This window comes from Dipodomys merriami, unplaced genomic scaffold (genome assembly GCF_024711535.1).
Source record: "Dipodomys merriami isolate MVZ:Mamm:240054 unplaced genomic scaffold, mDipMer1.0.p SCAF_29, whole genome shotgun sequence".
Lineage (NCBI taxonomy): Eukaryota > Metazoa > Chordata > Mammalia > Rodentia > Heteromyidae > Dipodomys > Dipodomys merriami.
Window position 1 is genome coordinate 19,455,838 of NW_027204381.1, and position 21,998 is coordinate 19,477,835.

At 55.4% G+C, this 21,998-nt stretch overlaps 2 protein-coding genes across 4 annotated transcripts in view; one reads left to right on the top strand and one right to left on the bottom strand.

Annotated features, from left to right (window-relative positions):
• The first annotated feature begins 1,097 nt into the window (after nt 1–1,097).
• Nucleotides 1,098–10,870, top strand: Il10ra (interleukin 10 receptor subunit alpha). Its single transcript, XM_070038567.1, has 6 exons — nt 1,098–1,181; nt 3,240–3,545; nt 4,287–4,456; nt 5,181–5,319; nt 6,784–6,905; nt 8,700–10,870. Exons 1-6 carry the CDS (start codon nt 1,115–1,117, stop codon nt 9,603–9,605), a joined length of 1,710 nt encoding a protein of 569 aa, XP_069894668.1. The 5' UTR covers nt 1,098–1,114; the 3' UTR covers nt 9,606–10,870.
• A 318-nt stretch (nt 10,871–11,188) lies between these two features.
• The window catches only part of Smim35 (small integral membrane protein 35), a 41,045-nt gene continuing 30,235 nt past the window's right edge, over nt 11,189–21,998 (bottom strand). For 2 of the 3 annotated variants that reach the window (XM_070038571.1, XM_070038573.1), the window contains exons 2-4: nt 20,425–20,541; nt 19,431–19,464; nt 18,498–18,741 (exon numbers count right to left, since the gene is read on the bottom strand). In XM_070038571.1, the coding sequence (XP_069894672.1) occupies nt 18,636–18,741; nt 19,431–19,464; nt 20,425–20,541 (257 nt within the window). In that variant the 3' untranslated portion in view covers nt 18,498–18,635. Of the gene's footprint in view, nt 11,836–18,497; nt 18,742–19,430; nt 19,465–20,424; nt 20,542–21,998 lie in introns of those variants that run through there. The other variant, XM_070038572.1, reaches the window with a different exon arrangement.

Genomic DNA, 21,998 nt, shown 5'->3' on the forward strand with positions numbered 1-21,998 from the left:
CACCGCTCCCACCCCAATATTCAGACAGGATTCACAAGCTGTGGGGATGATGCATCACTAGGCCCCCATTATGCACAGGGCACGGGCCATACAACCCCAAGTTGGGACCCCTTTCTTAAAGACACAAACAGGGGATACCCAAGTCAGTGCAGCAGTGGGCACTGCCAGAGAAAACTTTCAGGGGCAAGAAGACTTTAGTGACCCTAGCTCTGGCCTGCAAGTGTTCAGTCTACCTTTCTTTGGTCCCTGTGTCATCTCAGAGCAAGGGCAGCCATGTATATCCACCTGGCAGATAGGGCCACGCGCATGCTCAACTCCACAGCAAATGCAAATCCAGATGCATCGCTGCAAATCACATAAGTGCAAGCACGCACACACACACACACACACACACACTAGCAGATCTCATCCTTCAATAAAAGGGTGGACAGTTCATGTGTCTCGTACCCTTTGGCACACTAGGAGGGCAGTCTTGGCTACATTCAGTGATACAGAAGTGTTGGTGACTAAAGATGCATTTACTTACTTGAGTGTTGCCCGTTCAAGGCTGACACTCTACCATATGAACCACAGTTCCACTCCCTGATTTTTTTTGAGGGGGGGGGCTGATTCATTGGGAATAAAAGTCTCATGGACTTTGCTGTTCAAGCTGGCTTCGAACCATCCTCAGATCTCAGCCTGGTGAGTAGCTAGGATTACAGAAGTGAGCCACCAGCATCTGGCTTCATACCACCACAGATTCCTCACCACCTGCACACACACACACACACACACACACACACACACACACACACACACACACACACACACACACACACACACACACACACACACACACACACACACACACACACACACACACACACACACACACACACACACACACACACCACACTATGCCTAGCTACTCAGACCTCTGACCCTAGGTCACTGGGAGCCCAGCAAGAGGAAGAAGAGCTGAGCTGGCCTGAGCCAGGACGGGGGCGGGGGCAGAGTGCGGGGCGTGGCTTCACGAAACCACGCCCGTCTGCGTCATCGCCTTGGGGGCGTGGTTCGTGCCTGCGGGCAGAAGTGTCAGTCAGTCCCAGCGCTGGGACGATGCGGGGCGCCTAGGATGCTGCTGCTGCCGCTGCTGCTGCTGCTGCCGCTGCTCTGCCTGCGCCTGGGCCGGGGTGCACACAGTAAGTCCTGGGGATCGGCCCTGCCCAGTCCACCAGCGTCCCGTGCCAACCCCCCTTTACAGCTGTGGTCGGGTGGAGATCGGCGTGGGGCTGGCCCTGGTGGGAGCGAGGCGCCGCTGGCGGGGGGGGGGGGGGGCGGGGGGTGCCGGGCCCCCCTGTAGAGGGAGTGGAAGAAGCTGGGACTGGCGGGGAAGGTGGGGGTGAGGGAGGGGCCGGCTGACGGCCACACTTTGAACCCCGGTAGGTATTCTTGCCCTCTGCTTCTCTGATGGGGCTGTTTGCCCCCCCTCCCAGGTGATCCTGACCCCCTTCTTGCCCTCCCTCCTTGCCCTCTCCCGGCCTTCTGATCATCCCTGCCTGGAATCCCCAGCTCACTCCCGCTGCCCCCTGCCCCCGCCCTGCCCTGACCACTGCCCCTTAGTTCAGGCTAAGTTCCCAGATTCAGAGACGCCCAAGGGCCCCAGGTTTGAGGAACCAAGACCAGAGGCCGAGAGAGCAAGAACCACAATCCCTTCTACCATGCCACCAGTAAGCATGAGGTCAAACTCTCAGCCAGTCATGTGATCGAAACCTGAAATGGGAGGGCTGGGGGCGTGGCTCAAGTGGTGGAGGCCCAAGTTCAAACCCCAGTACAGCCAAAAACAAAAACAAAAAGAGAGAGTAGAAAAGAAAGTTGAGAAAATGGGTTGCATTTTCCACTTGACATCTAGTGTTTTGCAATGAAAACACAGGCTTGAGGCTCAAAGATAGTGTGTGAAAGAATTCAAGGGACAGGTAGATTTTCTAAGTGAGAATGAGAGTCACTAAAAAAGAGGCAGGAGTTCAGCAGTTGTGAGGAGGAGACACCTCCAGGGACCTAGAAGTGGGAAGGGGGAACTCATTTGCCTTTAGCCCTCACATTCTTTCACCCAATTGATCACCAAGATTTGAAGTAAGGCTGGGTGCCAGTGGCTCACACCTGTCATCCTAGCTACTTAGGAGGCTGAGATCTGAGGATCACAGTTCAAAGCCAGCCCAGGCAAGAAAGTCCATGAGACTCTTATCTCCAATAAACCACTAGAAAACCAGAAGTGGTGCTGTGGTTCAAGTGGTAAAGTACTCACCTTGAGGTGAAGAGCTGAGGGATAGCGCCCACAATAGACAAGAAATAAAAAGAAGAAGAAGATGTGAAGTAGGAGTGGGTAATGGGTTCTTATTAGAGGCAAGACAGGGCTCTTGGAGATCGGTGTATGTCCAGGCTGAGGGCATGGGGAGGGGCTGCTTGGCGTTTGGTTATCTCTCTATAGATCCCAGGGTGCTGGCTCTTTAAGGAGCTATCCTCATGTAGTCCAGACTCAATGTTTGTGGTCACCCTGCCTCAGGTAGCGGCCTGAGTACAGGGTAATACTTCAACTTGGGGAGCCTAAGGTAAGGGAACAAGAACAGGGAGAAGCCAGGGATGTGTGTGTGTTATGTGTGTGTGTGTGTGCACGTGCTTGCACACATGCATGCATGCATGTGCATGCGCGCATGTGCATGCGCATGCTAGAATTACAGGTGTAAGTCACCAGCACCCAGGGGGACAAGCTCTTTTCAGGCTCACTGCCCAGGCTGCCTTTTCTGTGGGGTGTTGCAGCTGCAGTCATTCTCCGTCCTCACTGTGGCCTCTGGTCCCAGACAGCACAGGACAGCTCTGGAATTAGACACACCCAATGCAGGTCTCCACTCTGACCCTTCCTAGCTCCATGGGGCTTGAGCAAGTCATTAACCTCTGTGAGCTTTCTTCTTTAGGAAGATCAAGGTCAATACACGGGGGTGAGAGAGAGATGCCTGGGTATGCAGGGTGGTGGTTGATGTCACTAAATGGAGCATATACAAAGTACTTAGCAGAGCCTGAGCTCATCATGAAGCACCCACTATGTGAGTGGCAACCCTGTATCCCTCCTCCTCCTCTTCCTCCTCCTCTTCCTCCTACTCTTCCTCCTCCTCTTCCTCCTCCTCCTCCTCCTCCTCCTCTGCTTCCTCCTTGTCCCCGGGGACAAGCACAAATAGCTCTGATGTTGAAACTCTTCTCCCCAGGGACGGAACTGCCCAGCCCTTCTTCAGTGTGGTTTGAAGCACTGTTCTTCAAGCATGTCCTCCACTGGACACCCATCCCAAATCAGTCCCCAAATACCTCCTATGAAGTGATGCTGCAGAAGTATGGAGACAGGCATTGGAACCTTCTCCCCAACTGTACAAAGGTCCTGGCTCTGTCCTGTGACATCACCATGGCTACCCTGGACCTGTATCACAACAATGGTTACAGGGCCAAAGTCCGAGCCGTGGACGGCCACCAGCTCTCCAGTTGGACCCCAGCTAGCCCCCGCTTCACCATGGATGAAGGTGCTTCCCCACCCCCCCCCGCCGCAGCCATGACTTTGGGCCTTCCTTCCAGCCAGAAACTTGAGCCTAGAACTTTTCTCTCAGTATCTATAGCTTGTCCAATCAGCCAGGCTTCCTAATCTGGAAGCCAGTGGCCCAAACAGGGCTGGGTCAGTACTTTGGGAAAGATTAAGCAAAAACAGTCAAAATGTTTAGAGATTAAAAAGGGAACTGGAGTTGTTGACCCTCCCAAAGAGAAATCTTGGGGTATGGGTTGAGTCACAAGGGTCAGGCCAAGCCTGGGAATGTTAGATTTGGGGAGAAGAAGAATTTACAGGGTACAAGCAGTAGTCAGGCTGAATGAGGTCCTCTCCTCTCTGGGGGACATCTCCCTGGGATTGTGGAAAGGGGGGGGCAGGAATCCCCCTGGAGAGGTAACACAAAAGGATACGCCCCAGACTCCGCAAGATTCTTCCCTTCCACTAGGGGTTGAAGTGGCCTGGGTACCTGGGCTCAATAGATCACAGACCCCTTTGCTAGGGAGAGTGTTTAATTTCCAAGACTCATCTCCAGCAATGCCTAAGTCCTGCATGGGCGTAGGGCATCTGGATGTTTAACATGCTCCCAAGAAGTTCTTACTGTCAGGTGGGGTTGGGAAACCTGTGGCCTGGGTGTTTGGGCGGGTGACGCGTGACCCGGGGGCAGGTCATGGGTGCAGCCCCCCAGGCCTCGGCCTCATGGCTTTGCCTCTCCCCAACTCAGTGGTTCTCACGGTTGGTAGTGTGAAACTGGAACTGGGCAATGGCCTCATCCATGGGACAATCCAGCCCTTCCGGCCCCCGAGGGCTCCCGCGGGCGACAAATACGAAAGCATCTTCAGACACTTCCGCAAGTACCTGATTGCTATCCGCAAGCCGCCGGGAAACTACTCGGTATGGTGTTCCCTGGGCAGTCTTCACCTGTGTATGCCACTGTGCGTGCCCAGGAAAGGGAGGGGCTGGAGTGTGGGGGAGGGTGTCAAAGGGATGTGAAACTTGGGCTCCAGAGACACCAGCCACTCTGTCTCCTCCTCCCAAGGGGTCTTTGTGTCTGTGTTAGAGTTGAGGAGACGAGGCCGTGTGACAGGCATAAGGGCACACCTGCAATCTGGAATCTGCAAATTTCATCCTTTTCCTCCTTACCCTGACAGAGTCCAGACCCTTCTGTAAAGAGCCTCAGCTCCTAGGAAAACCAGGCTATTAAAAAATCTCTATTACAATCAGCCTCGCTCAGCCTGTAACCCTAGCTACTCAGGAGGCTGAGCTCTGATGAGCAAGGGTTCAGGACCAGCCTGGGCAAGAAAGTCCTTGAGACTTTTATCTACAGTTGACCAGTATACACATGCGCGTGCAAACACACACCGGCTCTGGTAAATACAGAGCTGTCAGCTGCATTAATAACCACAGAGTTTGTTATTTAAAAAACAAACCTGAGGATGTTGGCCTTAGGATGGTTCAGAGGTAGATAGATCACGTGCCTGGCATGGTATGAGGCCCTAGTTCATCCCCAACACCCCCCACCAAACAAAAACAAAACCCGGCCCCTCTAGACCGCAGCCTCTCCTTGCTGTGCATAAAACAATTCTCCCTATTGTGGTTTTTGTTTCTCCTCCCAAAGATGGTGGTAGACAGTGAGCACTTCAGCCTCCTGGCAGGAGAGGTGGGAACGCTGTGTGTCAAGGTCAAGCCCTTCATCGACTCCCGCACGAACAAGGGCAACTGGTCGGAAGAGCAGTGTATCACCCTCAGCAAGCAGTGTAAGTGGGTCTGGCCCACTGTCTGGCTACCGGGGCCTGGTAGGGCTGGCATTACTTCGGAAAGCATCACTCGGGATTGCTGGTGCCAGTCTTTGTGCCAGGCACTGTGCTCCATGGTTGCCACCGCCCCCAATCTACCACAGAGATGTTCCTGTCTCCATCTTAGAGAGGAGGAAGGGGACCGGGGCTGTGTAAGCCACTTCCTATGGTCAGCAGAACCCGGTCCCCTGATCCTGGGGAGGGGAGGGGGCCTCCACTTGAGCAAGCTGGGCTTCCCAGGGGTCTCCCAGGACTCTTCCTCAACTGGCCAGTTTGTGGCAGGGTGCAAAAACTCTGCCCTCCTCTCCTCCAAGGAAGCAGAAGTGAGATGGCTTCTGGAAAGAATGCAGAACTCAGCAAACCCAGGCCCCAGCTGGGTTCAGAGTGGGGGGGGTGAGGGGTGCTGGGTATACAGGACCTGATTGGCCCTGGACGGTCTTGTGGTCTAACTGGGAGGCCAGAGGCCCACAGACAGCCGTCACTAATAGCCCAAGGCAGCCACGGCAAGTGCCCGAATCAAGCCAGCTGTGAAAACCTAGGTTTGAGGGCCCAGTGAACCCCAAAGTGCTTCCTACAGATGTGTAGTACATCTCAGAGCATGAGGACGCTGAGGAGGTCCTTACCATGTGTCCCTCTCCAGGACAAGGCACAATACGTGCAACTGGTAACCTGAAGAGCTCCATTCATTCATGCATGCATGCATGCATTCATTTTGTGCAAGTCCCGGGCTTGAACTCAGGGTCTGGGTGCTGAGCTTTGTGCTTAAGGCTAGTGCTCTACTACTTTAGCCACAGCTCCACTTCCAACTTTTTTGGGTAGTTAATCGCAGATAAGAGTCTTTCTTGGCTGGGCTAGCTTCGAACAACCAAGCTGAGATGTCAGCCTCCTGAGTGGCTGGGATTATAGGCAGGAGCCACCAGCGCCCCGTGAGCTTCATTTATTGGTACAAGAAATAGTTTGCTCTAATCTCAGCTTCACCGCCAGCGAGGTCGATGACTTGGGCTAGGGCCTTCACTCCCCAAGCTTCAAGATGCTCACCTGAATAAACGGGGTGATGGGGCGTGGGCCTCCTCAGGTTGTTACAAGGATCCAGTGAACTAGGGAAGAACTCGGTAAATGATAAGTGAGCTTCACGTCTGTGAGGCAGGAACAAGAGCTTTTCCCGTCTTATAGATGAGCGAATCAAGGCTCGGAGAGATGAAGTAATTTGCCCAGGTCCCACAGAGGGACCCCTCTAGGCCAGACTGGGGGTGCGGAGGGGGGGGGATGAGCTGGCAGGAATCCACAGGAACCTAGACACCCCTACAGCTGTGGTTTCCAAGTTGCCTTTGAGAGTGGCCCGGAGTGGCTAAAAGATGTCCGGAGCCGGTCCCCTCCCGTGCCACCATGCCGGGGTGACACACGCACCTCCCTCCCTGCCTGCAGATTTCACCGTGACCAACGTGAGCCTGTTCTTCACCTTCGTCCTGCTGCTGTGCGCAGGCCTGAGCTACTGCCTGCTCCTCCAGCTCTACGTGCGGCGCCGGGGCAAGCTGCCCTCCACCCTGGTGAGCCCCCCCCCCGGCATGGCAGATCCCCCCCTCCTTCACGGCCTCTGCCATCAGCACTGACATGGGCGTGGGGCCCTCATGCGCACCCTGGGGACAGGGGGACGAAGCAAACGCAGTGTCTCCTAGTAGCCCAGCAGCCCAGTGCTAGATGGACAGCAGGGGCCAGGCCACTGCTGTCACGTGACAGTGAGGACAGCCAGGAGGGAGGTCAGGGGACAGCCCATGGCCCAGGGTCTCCAACCGGTGACCATGAGAGGTGGATGTCCCTCCTCAGCCCCTCCCAGGGGACCCTCGGATCCACCTTGTGAGAACCAAGCGGCCCTTCCCAAACCTGAGCCCACCCTTGGCCTGGGTGCCAGGTCACCAGCCCCGGCCCCCCACCCTCCGGTGTGGAGAGCCACAGCTGTGAGGACCCCCGCTCAGCCAGGGAGGCGGGGACTCCGCCATGCCCACACGAGACAGATCAGAGAGATCAGGGTGTGTAGGAAAAGCAAGACGAGGCACCAAGGCTCAATGAAAGGATTTTGAGTAAGAACTGCGGGAAGGAAATGGAGACAGCCTGGCCTCAAGAGAACCTTTGGCCAGCCAAGAAAGAACCAGGGCCCAGCTCGGCAGCCTGGGTAAACCAGACGAGGATCGGAGGCCAGCAGCTCTTATCAACCCTCGAGGGGTTGAAAGTTCCTCCTTGGGTCTAGCTGAAGTGTGTCTTTGTGGTTCTTTCGCTGTTCCTGGGAGCTGTGGTTCCCCACTGGCCTGTTTCACTGCACCCTGCATATGTGTTGTATGCAGGATCCCCGATGGGGGTGGCCGGAGACGCACACACCCCTGTGGATGTGGCCTAGGGCTGAGACACTGGGACTCAGGAGCTAGAAAGCAGGAGTGGGGGAGGCTGGGCCTGGATGGGAGACACTTACCTGGGGGTCATAAGAGCCGTGAGTGGGCAGCCGCTGAGCTAGCCAGCGAGCACTTACCTTGAAAGTGGTGCCGGGCGGGAGCTGAGGGCCGAGGGCCCGATCCCTGGCGTCTGACTTAGCCAAGGTGAGGCCCCGCGGCTTTCACATAAAGCAGAGGACCAGGCACAGAGCTAGAAAGCCAAGAGACGTCGGTAGCTGCTGGGATAGCGCTCCTTCACAACCCCGGGACACAGTTGACTCGTCCTGGAAGGACTTTCTCCTCTGGAGAGCACAGCCCAGCTTCCTTCTCCATTCCGGCTTTCCCTGACTTCAGTCTGAACTGTAGGATGCGCAGCGCGTGGTCACGTTCGATTGTTCACTCTTACGTATGCACCGCCTTGGCTCTGAGCCTTCAGATTGGATGAGCAAGGGTCTCAAGTGAGAACAGCTGAGCGCAAACTCAGGTGTGCTCTTCCCTGCTGTGTGACCTCGGGCAAATCACCGAACTTCTCTGAGCTGCATATTTCTCCCTTAGGGAGAAGCTGTGTGGCTCTGTTGTGTGCCTTCCATGAGTCACGTGTGGTTCTCAGAGCTTCACGTGCTACCCGCATGTGAGAAGATGTGTTATCATGAACTCCAGTTACCGTGAGGAACAAAACACAAAGAAGACCAGTGACTCGCCCTAAGTGGCAAGGCGGATAGGAGGTAGAGCTAGGTTTGAACCCACAAGGCCCAGATCCAGAGTCCACACCCTTCATGGAGTGTGTGACAGTAATCCACTACCAAAGAAATGAGGGCAGGGTGCAACCGCGATCAGTAAGTCAGTCAGCAAACCCCCCGAGTGCCAATGTGCTTTGTATGTTCAGGCTACGCTCTCATTCTGCCTTCTCCTCCCCAGGTCTTCAAGCAGCCCAGACCCTTTGTCTTCTCCAGCCAGCTCCCCTGCTCAGAGCTGCGGGACACCATCCACCCGCTGGACGAAGAGGCCTTCCCGGAGCTCAGGGCCTCGGGCCTGCACAAGAGCACGGATGGTGGCTTTGACAGTAACGAGCCGTCCCTGCAGCTGGAAGAGTCCCCGTTCCTCCTTGGCCCTGACTCACAGACCCACGAGACTCTGGGAGGCGTGGGGCCCTCCGCGCTGCAGGACAGCTGTAGCAACGGCAGCACGGACAGCGGGATCTGCCTGCAGGAGTCGGGCCTGCTCCCCGGCCCCGGGCCCGCCTGGGAGCCGCAGGATGAGAATGCAGGCCCTGGCCAGGACGACAGCGGTGTCAGCCTCGTCGGGAGCTCGGGAGACTCTGGGGATGCCCAACAGGGCTCAGCCTTGGGCCCGATCCCTCTCCTGGGGCTTGAGGTTCCACAGGACGAGGACTCAGATGTGGCGGCCTTTCAGGGCTACCTGAGACAGGCCAGACGTGTGGACCAGCCAGGAACCAAGGAGGGCTGCCTGGAGAAAGAGACCTTCTTGACGGATGGCCTCAGCCCCAAATTCACGGAGGCGGGCTGGGCCCCGCCTGCGCCCGACAAGGGCTACGTGAAGCAGGATTCTCCCGCAGCAACGTCGGGGGCTCCCCTGGATGCCCCAGCCGAACAGTGGAAGCAGCTGGTGGAGGAGTGGCCCCTCCTGGCCTTTGCCAGCTGTGGGGACCTGGGAACGCCTGGCTGGAGCTTGACCCAGGACCTTGCCTCTTTAGACTGTAAGGCAGCCCGGGGCGGCCTCCTGAGCAGCTTTGACTCCGAATTGGCCCTGCCACTGATCTCCAGCCTGCACTCCCCAGAGCCACTGGGGCAGAAGGAGGCTTAGATCCCAACCCCAGGCTCCACTGTACACTCTGGTGCAAGCCACGGGGACCAGAAGGGCAGGAGGAGGCCATCTTGGTGGATACGTCCTGGATGGCCCTGCTGCCCAGCGGGGCCCTGCAGGTTCCGGCAAAGGGAAGTCAGCCCCTCCTCTGAGCTCTTTCCTGTACCGTAGCCAATTCTAGGCTCTGCCTGGGAACCACGGGGGCTTCTGGAGCTGGGGAGCGGCCAGGCTGAAGTTGCCTGGGCGCAGGCACCCCCACAGGCCAGCCCAGTTTGGAGCCCCTGGCAGGATGGAGTTCAGAGAGAAGGGACCTTGGGGATCTCACGATGGGGTTGTCTCTAGTGGGAAAGGGGGGCTCAGAGGCCAGGTTGGAACTCTGGGGTGGTAACATGGAGATAACGCGCCCACTCACTCGGGCAGCAAGCTTGTCACCGGAAGATGCTACACTTATCACTGGAAGATGACCTTACGCTCGTCACGGGAGGATCTTAAGCTTTATCTGTCCTGGGCAGTCAGCCAATCCACCCATCGGTCCACCGAAGGATTCTGGCTCAGAACTGGTGCCTCTTGCCCTGCGATTGACCAATGACCACAGTCATTTCCAGGGGCCCGGTCGCTCACAGTTCACCCCACCAGCTTGCTGGTGGCACCTGAGACACCATGGATGTCTGTATGGATCTGAGCTTGGCACTTCAGGCAGCCTCTGGGCTCGAGCCTGCAGGGCTCAGCTGGGCCCCAGAGAGTCAGGGTTTGGCCCTGTATCTGTATTCACTGCTAATGTCCAGCTCTGGGCCCAGAGGACCAGGCCCTGGGCTCAGTGTCCAGCTGTGTGACCGTGGCCACTCACTTCTCAGAAGGATTCAGTTTTCCCATCTGTGAGATGAGCTCACCTTTATGTCAGCTACACTGGCCCCCAGGGCCAAGGAGAATGATATTTGAGAGTCTGGCCTGCCAGAGCCCACACTGGGAGGAAGTGGGCTCTGTTCAGGGCGACTTCCTCCTTGTGTTGAAGGCCGTACCAGGAGAGTGGCCAGCCATGGGGGCCCAGCAGGGGCAGGGGTGGACCTTGCTTCCCCCAGCCTTGTTTGGAATCTGTCTTCACATAAAGGCAGCTCTCCGATGCTGGGAAGCGCCATGCCCTTAGGAGCCATCTCCCCCACCCCCCAACTTCACTGCACAGACCTTAGGGTCCCAGACACAAGCCCTGCCACTCTGCCAGGAAGCTCAGAAGCTTGGGGGAGGACTCTGGGGAAACTTTATTTATTTACTTCATTTATTTATTGAAGGGGCCGGAGAGCCAGGCAAGAACTCCAGGTTCTCTCCGGAGCTTCTGACTCTTCCGTACTCTTCCTACTTGTACAGCCTTGGGTTGATCATTGTTCCTGTTTGAGTCTCAGTTTCCAGATACATATGTTAAGAAAAGAACGTGTGAGTTATCTGAAGTCTTAGGACCATGGGCTCATGTTCCTTGAGCAAACGAATGTCAGTGTTCTTGGAACACATTGTGAATGAGTACTGCGTGTGTGCGTGTGTCTGTCTGTCTGTGTATGTGTGTGTGGTTTTTTAAAATTCCAATAAATTGTCTGGAATCCTATGAAGACAATCTGGTTTCTTATGGCACCATGGCTTGTGATTGTTGGATATGCTAATGGTATGCTAATGTTAGGTGGTTGGTCATTGGCTATGCGAATGATATGCTAACAAGTGATGGGGGAAGTGGGGAACCAGATCCAGCCATGCTAGCATCGCCTGCATCGCTTGTGACCTTCTTAGCGTGTCTGATCCCCGTTGATAACGGGGATGAAATTCAGCATGAGAGGTGGTGATGTTTCAATGAGATTGAGAAAGTTTAGGGGGGTGCCAGAAAGATGGGGTTCCCTGGTAAAGAACTGTCATTGGCTGTGGAGGACGTGAAGGGAAATAGTTTTTCTTGGAAACGGGTGAACAGGAGAGCCTTAGCAAGAAATGGAGAAAATGTGTGTGCCTTGTGAAGGCTGGGCTGTTATCTTGGCTACAATGAGCTCAACTCTAAGCTGCTGGGGGGAAAACCAAGGAAGTTCTCCCAGGCGGCAGCACCGATGAGATGTCCATCCATGCTTAGCTGGAATTTGGGTTGAAGTCCCCCAACGGAAGGTCTGGGCTGTTCCTCCACTGAGCAATATCCTTCAAGGGCCTTTCCAGGCTGGGGAATGTGTGATCGTGTGTTTCTCTGAGCTAAGGGAACTTCCTCCTGGTAAGGAGAGAGGGGAAATGGGTCAACATGGACAAAAGAGGAAATTCTGTTGAACTGGGTTTTTTTTCCCCAGATTTGTAACTAACTGCTAATGCTCCCCAAATACCTCTATTCCCCCTCAGGACCGCCCCCCCCGGCACAGTCCCTAAGGGGGTGTATCCTGCCCGTCAGCCCCCACTGTGTCTACACAGTGTTGGAAGCAGAGAAGGGGGACTACAGGCTGCACCCGCATGGAATAGACAACAGATCCAACTGCAAGACACAGGCAGGCCCTCATTAGGGCTGATGTTATCAAACCCACCTTAGCGGACATGGGGTACTGGGAAGTTTGACTCATTCATTTCCTGTTATACTCATGGGTTTGAGGGTTTCATTTGAAGCAAACCCACAATTTAAAAAATCAAGTGCATGGTTATTAATGACCTGCAGTGTCTTTCCCTGCTATCAGATCCATCTTCACTTTAATTTCCCACAACCCTGTTAAAAGGGTAATGGTACCCAGAAAACACCCCGATGAGCAGAGGCTGGGCAGATGGAGCTCGTGTTCTTAAAAGATGACTCAAACCAAGGTGGAAGATGTTACTCCTAGGCAGGAGACAGAGACCTGAATGGAAGCACTTCATTCCTTTAACGAACACCTACTCTGTGCTTGACGCAGCATTCAGTCCTGGGGACCAAAAAGGCCTTGGTCTTAAGGAGTGGGCCACTGAATTATAAAGGTAAACATCACACAAACCATCACCACCGGTATAGAATCGCCGTTCCACAGGAAGAATGAGGCAGGGAGCCACGAGGCTCATGGGTACCGAACTGCCCTCCTCTGGATCTCTACCTCCCAACTAGTGAGGGTAACGGGCTTGAGTACTCTAGGAGGGGGGGTCGTTGGAGAAGATGAGCCAAGGAGTCTGGAAACTTCCTAGTCACACCTTCCCTCCCTTCTGAATCCAGCTCCTTGAAAGAGCAGCTTCCACTCATTGCTCCCAGTTGCTTCTGCTACACTGGTGACCCCAGAGACCCCATGCTGCCATGTGTGTGGGGCCAGGGCCCCCTGCTGCTGCACAGCCCAGAGGGTGCACTTAGCATGTGGGAGCCCAGTTTTGCTCCCCTGAAATGACACACTTGGACACCCCCCTCCCCTGTGATCACCCAGAATTCATCACCTCCGGGTTCCTTCAGCCTGTCTGAGCCTGAACTACCCGCTTCCCTCTTCTCAGTTTGGATGTCCTAACCATGCCACTTTCTGCCCACATGGCCACGGGAATCTGACCTTCCTCATCTAAGCAAACCCGTGGTCCTGCAGGTGACATCCCAGAGCATCCAGCTTGGCCCGGGCCTCCAGGGCTGTACCACCTGTTGTTTTCGTTGGCCTGTGGCTCCCCTGGGCAGGCGGAATATTTTTATTTCTGGTCCCCAAGTGTGAAAATTCACCCCACCACTGGTTTCCTGTTTTGTACCCGATCTGTTCAAATATCACTGCTTCTTGATCGTTTTTGATCACTAAGCAGTTTTTTTTTTTTTTTATGTAATAATGATACTCCCATCTGTTCCCACTTTTGAGTCTCTCAGAGCCCTGAAGCCTAGAACATGGTGTCCTGGACCAGCTCCAAGGTGACAGGGCCTGTCACCTGGCCCCTCATGCTGCCACCCACACAGGGCAGAGCCATGAGCACAGGAGGAGATGTCTTATCATGGCTTTGACCGTCTTGTAGGTTGTGCCTGAGATAGAGACCTCACCACCTATGTGCCCTTTCTCCAGAAGCATATCTGATCTCCAACAGAGTCAGATGTGGTGGAGGTGGTGGTGGTGCAGATTGTCAGATGTCACAGCACCTAAGTGTACCCAGGATGCCCCAGAGAGCCTAGGAACCCTTCCATTGCCTTCATGACCCCTCCCTAACCACTGCCAGATCAAAACAAGGCACCTTGGAGAGCTCCTACTTCCTGTGCTGCCAGGAAGTACCTATCAACTAAAAAAGGGAGAGACTAATCTCCAGAGAGACTGTGGGGTCATTAGGAATATAGTGTAGAAGCCGAATTAATGGATGAGTGAATGGATGGATGGATGGGTGATGGATGGATGGATGGATGGATGGATGGATGGATGGATGAAATGGATGATGGATGGATGGATGGATGGGTAATGGATGGATAAAATAACTAAGCTATGGAATTAAAATCAGAAGAGGCCAAGATCCGCAGGTGTTGAAGACGGTTCCCCGAAGAAGTGGAATTTGAGTTGCATGAAGAATGAGCATGCAAACCTGGGGGCCAGAGGAGGGGATAAAAAGCAAAAGGAGAATGAGAAGCTTGGAGCTAAAGATGGAGCCTGGATCCTCAAACTCCTGCTTCTCATACCAGGGAACCCTGAAAGAGGCTAGAGATGAGGAGAAAGGAGCATTTCCTAGAGGCCAAGGATCTCAGGATGGCAAGGGGGGCCGAGCCTAGGAGTGGGTGGCAAAGGATTATAAGGAAAGCACACCCTTGCCTGGGCTTCAGCAATCATTTCACAGCCCTGAGCCTCTGTTTTCTCATCCACCAGCTATGAGATTGAAGTGAGACTGCATTTCTGGATCCCAAACTCTGGGCCAACATGTGCCCAGCAAACACCAGCATCCACCCACCCAGGCAGAGAGTAGTTGACTAGAAATGGAGCCAGGAGCCAGTGGCTCCACCTGTAGTCCTAGCTACTCAGGAGGCTGAGATCCGAGAATCCAAGTTCAAAGCCAGGCAGGCAGGAAAGTCCAAGAGACTCTCACTTCCAATTAACTACCAAAAAGCCAGAAGTAAAGCTGTGGCTCAAAGTGGTAGAGGGCCATGCTTGAGCAGAAGAACTGAATAGCACCCAGACCCTGAGTTAAAGCCCCAGGACAGACAGACAGACAGACAGACAGACAGACACACACACATACACACACACACACACACACACACACACACACACACACACACACACAGAGGAAGTGGGAAAGAGAGAAGTGGTCTAGCCTTGGATCCTGGCTAGATCTCTTCTGGGTAGGAAGTTAGAACCCTAGACCCCTGGGGTCTAGAAGAACTGTAGCAGACACCTTTCAGCTGCCACCTCTTAGAGTTAGGACTACACTCTGTGATTGCATCTTTTGATCACCTACTAGGTCCCAGATGATAAACAGGATACAGAGGTAAGTAAGGCAGAGTGGGAGCTGGGAAGAGCCTCATCTAGATTTCCTAGTGCTGTAATCTGCAGTGACTCTGGCCATGCAGCTTCCCTGAGCTCAGGCTGTCTCTTGAGGCTGCAGACTGCTGAGGCTCCAGGCACCAACCTCTGAACCTCTCCCTGTGTAAAATGGTTCAACTATCTACCCCTGTGTCACTGCATGGCCACAGGACTCAAAATGCCCTAACATACGTGCCAATGCCCCACGCGCTGTGCAAGCAATCTAGGTCCCCCCAGGCCACCCTTCAGGGCCGCACGGTGCATTCGTTCCCTTCTACACAAGGGAGTTACCAAGCACACCGTGCGTGCTTTAGTGTGAGGAATGATGAGCGCTGCGGGATCTAACCTGGTTGGGTGACAGGGCCAGGGAGGTCACGTGACCATTGGGGTCCCCTGGATCCTGAAGTCCTTAGGAAAGCTAGGATTTGCGTCCCGCTCAGCTGTGGCAAGGGGAGGTGGGTGGAGAGCTCAGGCCTGGTGAGGACACCGGGAGGAACATGGAAGCAAGAGGACCCAGAAGGGCGGCCAGGCAGCTGCAGGCTCGGGGGACCGGCTCCTGCCTCACAGCACCAAAGGAACAGAGAACAGTGAAGAGGCCTGGCTCCGCCCTGGGTCCCCGCAGAGCTGACCTCCAGACCTGGGACCCTTCGCCATTTCTGAATACCCTGGCATCTACCCTGCGGATCTGTCAACAGACACCCATGAGGGTTGGCGTGAGGGCCTGGCCTGAGAAGCTGGGAAGCGAGGAAAACAAGGGAGTGGCAGAGGGGACCGGGTACGCGTCAGAGAACCCCAAAAGAGGAAGCAGCTCACTCTCACTTCCACTCCCCGCAAGGGAAATCCCCTCCCTTCTCCCGGCCTTCCACAGCTGTCCTGTGTCCTCCCTGCCCCCCACCCCTCCCCATGCCCAGGGCCAGGACCACCTGAGGCCCAGGCCCTGTGTCCCCAAGGCTGCTGGGTCCTGAGCTATGCAGGGGCCTCTGGGAGACCCTGTAGGCCCAGGATCCACACAGACCAGGGCACAGGGAAAAGTCTGATTGAGAAAGAGCACCCCAAGGGTTAAAGAGGCGGGGTTTCAAGCTGGGGTTTACATCTGGATACTCAGGAGGCTGAGATCTGAGAGTGAATCCGTGAGACTCTGATCTCCAATTAACTACCAAAAAGCCAGAAGTAGAACTGTAACACAAGTGGTAACGTGCTATCCTTGAGTAAAAAAGCTCAGGGGTAGTGCCCAGGCTCTGAGTTCAAGCCTCAGGACCAGCACAAAAAGGAGTGACAGGGAGGGGGGGGCAGTACTCAGAGTTAAAGAAGAAAGCCACCCCCAGGAGGGGTCCCAAACCACCTTACCCACCTACCCAGGCAAGAAGACCTAGCTAATGACTCCAAACCCAGAGACACAGCTCATCAAGTCTGAGTCTGGCTATGTGGGAAGAATCCCCCCCCCCACCGACCCCCTCCTCCCCCCCCCCCCCCCCCCGGCATCCCTGAGCCCACAGCAAGAAAGAAATAGCATCATCAGGGCAGAGAGGACAACCCTCCTCCTTCACCCCTGCATCCGTCTGTCCTGAGGTGTGAGGCTAACAGAAGGCCCCCTCCTGCCCGCCCTCCATCCACAGCTGCCCCAAGGATTGGGCCCCTTTGGGCGGATCCCCAGCAGGGTGCTTCATAATTAAGCACCCACTCAGCTGCCCTCCAGGGCCAGCTCGGGAAGAAGGCGGGCCTTCCTCTGTGTCAGCCTTGCTCAGCCTTGCTTGCCTTCCTATCCACCCTCCACCAGTTTGGATCCCCTTTCTACCTCCTGGGGCAGGCTGTACCCCAGAAAGGGGATGCACAGGGAGGCGGTGACCCACCCCAGTGCCAGAGCCTAAACAGGGATGAATTTCTAGACTATTCTCAGAACTATCCATCAACATTGGTAGTTCACAGTTTGGGAGGCATGGAGGAGGAGGGGCTGGGGGGGGGGGGTGGCGCAGGCGGGCATGGAAAGCACCAGAACCAAGCACCCAGATAGGCAGGCAGGGCAAAGGCCATACCCAGTCTTCAAGAAAGTAGGCCTTAGTGCGAAGGTTAAAACTCACGTCTGGAATGGCCTCTACAGCACCCAACGCGCTAGCGAAGGTGTGGCTGTCTTTCCAGGCCCTGCTGACCAGAGGTCAGAGGTCGGCACACAGAGAGAGCTTCCTGGGGGAGTCGTGGGGCTCGGCCACCCTGAGCTGCGCCAGGCCTGGGCCGCAGGCTCCGTCCTTTCCAAATGGAGGCCTTCTAGGGGAGTGGCCACCTTGCAGGGTCCTGTGACAAAGCTGGGGAGCCCAGTCACACCCATCCCTAGAGGCCTGACCATCCCCCCACCCCAGGCTGGTGTGGACCTCAGGGGAGGGCCCTTATTCTCCACATTCAGGGGCCAGGTCAGGCCTTGGGGGCCCAGGAACCGGGGAGCATCTCAGGAATGCTCAGGAGCTGCTGGCCCAGGAGCCTCTTCCTGAAGAGAAGAAAGAGGGGAGGGAAGGGGAAGAGAAGGGAGGGAAGGGGAGAGGAGAGGAGAGGGGAGGAGAAGAGAGGAGAGGGGAAGAAAGGAGAGGGAAAGGGAGGAGAGGGGGAAGGAGAAGAGAGGGGAGGGGAGGAGAGGGGAGGAAAGGAGAAGAGAGAGGGGAAGGGAAAGGGGGAGAGGGGGGATAGGGGAGGAGAGGGAAGAGGGGGAAAGAGGAAGGGAGAGGGGAGGGGAAAAGGGGAAGAGGGGAGGAGAGGGGAAGGGGAGGGGAGAAGGGAGGAGAGGGAAGGGGAGGGGAGAGGGGAGGGGAAAGGGGGAAGAGGGGAGGAGACAGGAGGGGAAAAGAGAGGAGTTGGGAGGGGAGGAAAGGGGAGGAAAGGGGAGGGAAGGAGAGGGAAGGAGAGGAGGCAAAGGAGAGGAAGGGAGGGGAAGGGCGAGAGAAGGGGAGGGGAGAAGGGAGGAGAGGGGAGGGGGGAAGGGGGAAGGGAGTGAGGAGAAAAAAGAGGGGAGGAGAGGGGAGGGGAGGAGGGGAGGGGAGGGGAGGGGAGGGGAGGAGGGGAGGGGAGGGGAAGGGAAGGGAGGGGAGGGGAGGGGAGGGGAGGGGAGGGGAGGGGAGGGGAGAGGAGAGGAGAGGAGAGGAGAGGAGCAGAGCAGAGCAGCATCAGGAGACAGTCCTCTGAGCCATGCTGCCCAGGTAGTGCTTGGTGCAAGGTTCCAGGGCCTGGGTCCTCTTAGGACGTCTTTGTTGTTGTTGTTGTTGTTGTTGTTTGGGGTGTTTGTTTGTTTTTTTGCTGGTCCTGGGTCTTGAACTCAGGGCCTGGGTGCTGTCCCTGAGCCTCTCTGCACTCAAGGCTAGTGCTCTACCATTCAAGCCACAGCACACAACTTCCAGCTTTTTTGAGTGGTTTATTGGAGATGAGTCTCTCGGAGACTTTCCTGCCCAGGCTGGCTTTGAACGTGATCCTCAGAGCTCGGCCTCCTGAGTAGTAGGATGACAGGCATGAGCCGCCTGCACTTGGCATCTAGGGACCTTCCTTGCACACCAGACTTGTTCAGAAGCACTCCAGCCTTCCCACTCACCTCTCCCAGGCCCCCAAAGCTGAGCTAGGCTCCGCCTCAGCCTAGCCCATTGGAGAACTTCATGTAGCCGCCACCGCTGTCTGGACCTCCGATGTGGCCGCTGATGGTGAAGGGTGGTCCCACCTCCAAGTCCTTCAGGTTCCTGAGGAAGATTGGCCAATGACGCTCCTGCAGCTGGGGACCAGCCCCTCCCCTGGTTCCCGGGACTAGACCAGCAGAAGCTACTCCAGGCTGTGAGGAGAATCAGGTCACAGCCCCACTGCCTCATCTTCCACAGCAGGCCATTCCTCAGGGCCAGAGGAAGGACAGAGCTGCCCTGTGGCAGAGATGTAGAGGAGCACTCACCCAAGAGGACCTCCTCACGCCGGATTCTCCCTCCCCTGACCTCCCCTGCTCAGTCCTCTATTTTCACACCATTGGGTATCTGAGATGACATTATTTATAATCAGCTCCATCTCCAGCATAGCCAGTGAGATGTTTAGGGACAGAGACCATGCCCAGACCATGTCCTTAGAAATAAATACCACAGCACTGGAGACAATCTTACTGAATAAATGATGGGTGCATGGATGGATGGGTGAATAAGTGGGTGGTGGGTGGATGGATGGATAGATAAGTGGATGGATGAGTGGCTGAGTGGATGGAAGAGTGGGTGGGTGGATGAGTGGTTAGGTGGATGGAAAAGTAAGTGGGTGGGTGGATGGAAGAGCAGGTGGGTGGATGAGTGGGTGGGTGGATGAGTGGGTGGGTGGGTGGCTCTGTATTGATTCTTTTGTCATCCTATCTAAGTCCAGTACCCATCCCATCCAGATCTGCCCTAAATCTACTCACCGAATTTGGTACAAATTGAAGACAAAATTAGGCCCTGGAAAACAACCCAAGAAAAGTGTTAGTACCAGCCCCGAAAGCTGCCATGGCCCTTTTAGAAACATCCAGTGTTCCCTTCCCCCTTCCAGAAGAGTGGCTGACTGAGAGGATCTCAGGAAGGGTTGGGGGCGTCCCAGGGTCCTTCGGGGCCTTCCCACTGGAAACCTTGGTCACCCCGAGAAGGAGGCAGCCACAGCCAAGCTTAAAAGAACCAGACCTAGGCTTGAGTCTGGGCTTTTTCCAACCTTGTGGCTTTAGCCTACTTCAGAAACAGAGGTGATGGCCAGGCATGGTGGGGCACACCTGTAATTCCAGCATCTATAACAGGCCAGGAATTTGAGATCCACCTGAGCTACCATAGTGAAAACCTGTCTCAAAACAAACCAAGTAGAAAAAACAAACAAACAAACAACACTCGGGGCTACAATTCGTCCTTGGGTGGAATTTCCAAGATACTCGAATTAGGCAGAAGTACAGAGGTACTCAGCGCATGCACCCACACACGCGAGGCGTGTCTGCTGAAGTTCACTGAGGCTCTGCCATTTCCCCCCAAGGAGCCTGTGAAGAAGACACTCACGTCTCTGGGTTAAGGGGACCACAACCGATCCGTGGGGAGACCCTGGAAGCCAGAAATGGCCCATGGCCCACAGACCGAGGTGGGGAGGGCTGAGAAAACAGACAGGAACTGTCCAGAGTCTGGACGGTTCAGCCATGGCCTTGGTGTTGAGGGCCCCTGTGGGTTAGGAGGGGGGCAGGGACTGGACCAGGTCACTGGGGTGAGAGGAGCCCCATTCTCTGGATAACCTCCCTTCCATACCAAGCCACTTTAACTGCCCAGCCTCCAGCTCCAGTCCCACCGTGGCCACTGCAGGAGAGATCTTGCTGCCCGCCTTACCATCTGCGATGGGGGCGTGGGGAGAGGGGACAGCCCCGGACCCCAGACCCAGGGCTCACTCACCCTCCCAGCAGTACCCGCGCTGGTACCACTTGGCCAGACTGTAGCCGAGGATGGAGACCAGCAGCAGCGACAGCCCCACGCCGAGAATCAGGCCCAAGGTGCTGATGGAGTCCTCACCTGCAGAGATACCAGCATCCTGAGGCTGCTGTGACCTCCACCACCATCGCTCTTCCCCGAGGGCCGTCAGCCCCAGAAGCACCATCAGAGGGCGCTAACTCAGCCCAGCCCCACCGGGATTGATGGCACCATTCTAGGCCTGAATTCTAGGCCTGAATTTCTCAAGTGAGCCCCTGCAGTCTCAAGAGCTGGTTAACTCCAACGCACAGGCCTGGCGTGTGTGTGTGTGTGTGTGTGTGTGTGCGTGTGTGTGTGTGTGTGTGTGTGTGTGTGTGTGTGTGTATGTGTGTGTGTGTGTGTGTGTGTGTGTCCCCTTCTGGGACTTGAACTCAGGGCCTGGCCACTGTCCCTCAGCTCTTCAGCTCAAGGTGAGTGCTCTACCACTTTGAGCCACAGCACCACTTCCGGTTTTCTGGTGATTAATTGGAGATAAGAGCCTCACAGACTTTCCTGCCCAGGCTCCTCAGATCTCAATCTCCTGAATAGTTAGGATGACAGGTATGAGCTACCAATACTCAGTTGCCTCTCAGCTGTTTATTGTTGTTTTGTTGTATTTTTTCTCTCTCTCAAGGTTAGCACTCTACCACTTGAGCCATAGCTTTACTTCTGGCTTTTTAGTAATTAATTGGATATAAGAGTCTTACAGACTTTACTGCCCAGGCTGGCTTTGAATCCTGATCCTCAGATCTCAGCCTCCTGAGTAGCTAGGATTACAACCACTGGGGCCAGCTCCCAGGCCTCCATTAACAGTGAGGAGCTGGGCCTCCTTCCTGAAGCCACAGGCATTCTACTTGATGGAGCAATCTCTTCCTGTTCAGGGAAGGAGGTCTAGCCTCAGCAGGAACATGGCGGCCAGAAGGGGCAGCCTCAGACCTACGAGAGCATAGAGCAAACTGGCACCCCAGGATGCTGGAGCTGAACAAGGCCTCCTGTTTGTTAGTTTAAGTGTGTGTTTCTGCTCACTTTTCCCACCCAAACCTTGCCCTGCGCTGTGTGTGTGTATGGGGGGGGGGGGGGGTTGTGGGGCCTGAACTCTGGGCCTGGGCGCTGTCCCTCAGCTCTTCAGCTCAAGGCTAGCGCTCTACCACTTGAGCCACAACACCACTTCCAGCTTTTTCTGCTTATTTGGTGCTGAGGAATCGAACCCAGGGCATCATGCATGCAAGGCAAGCACTCTACCACTGAGCCACCTTCCCAGCCCCCCTGTGCAATAGATTTTTTAAATCTACCCTTCCATTTGGCTCTAAGTCCTTTAACAAGCATTTTTCCAAACTTGAGATTTGGAAGGTAACCGGTATTGTTTTTATTTAACTTCCTGACAATGTCCCTGTAAAAGCAATACAGGTAGTCACCCACACAAAGGCTCACTTCAGGTTTTGGTTAATGATCTCTTGATAAGAGAAGAGAGAGGGACCTCCCTTTCTCCCTTTCCCCAGAAGAGCTGCCTCAGGTGAAAG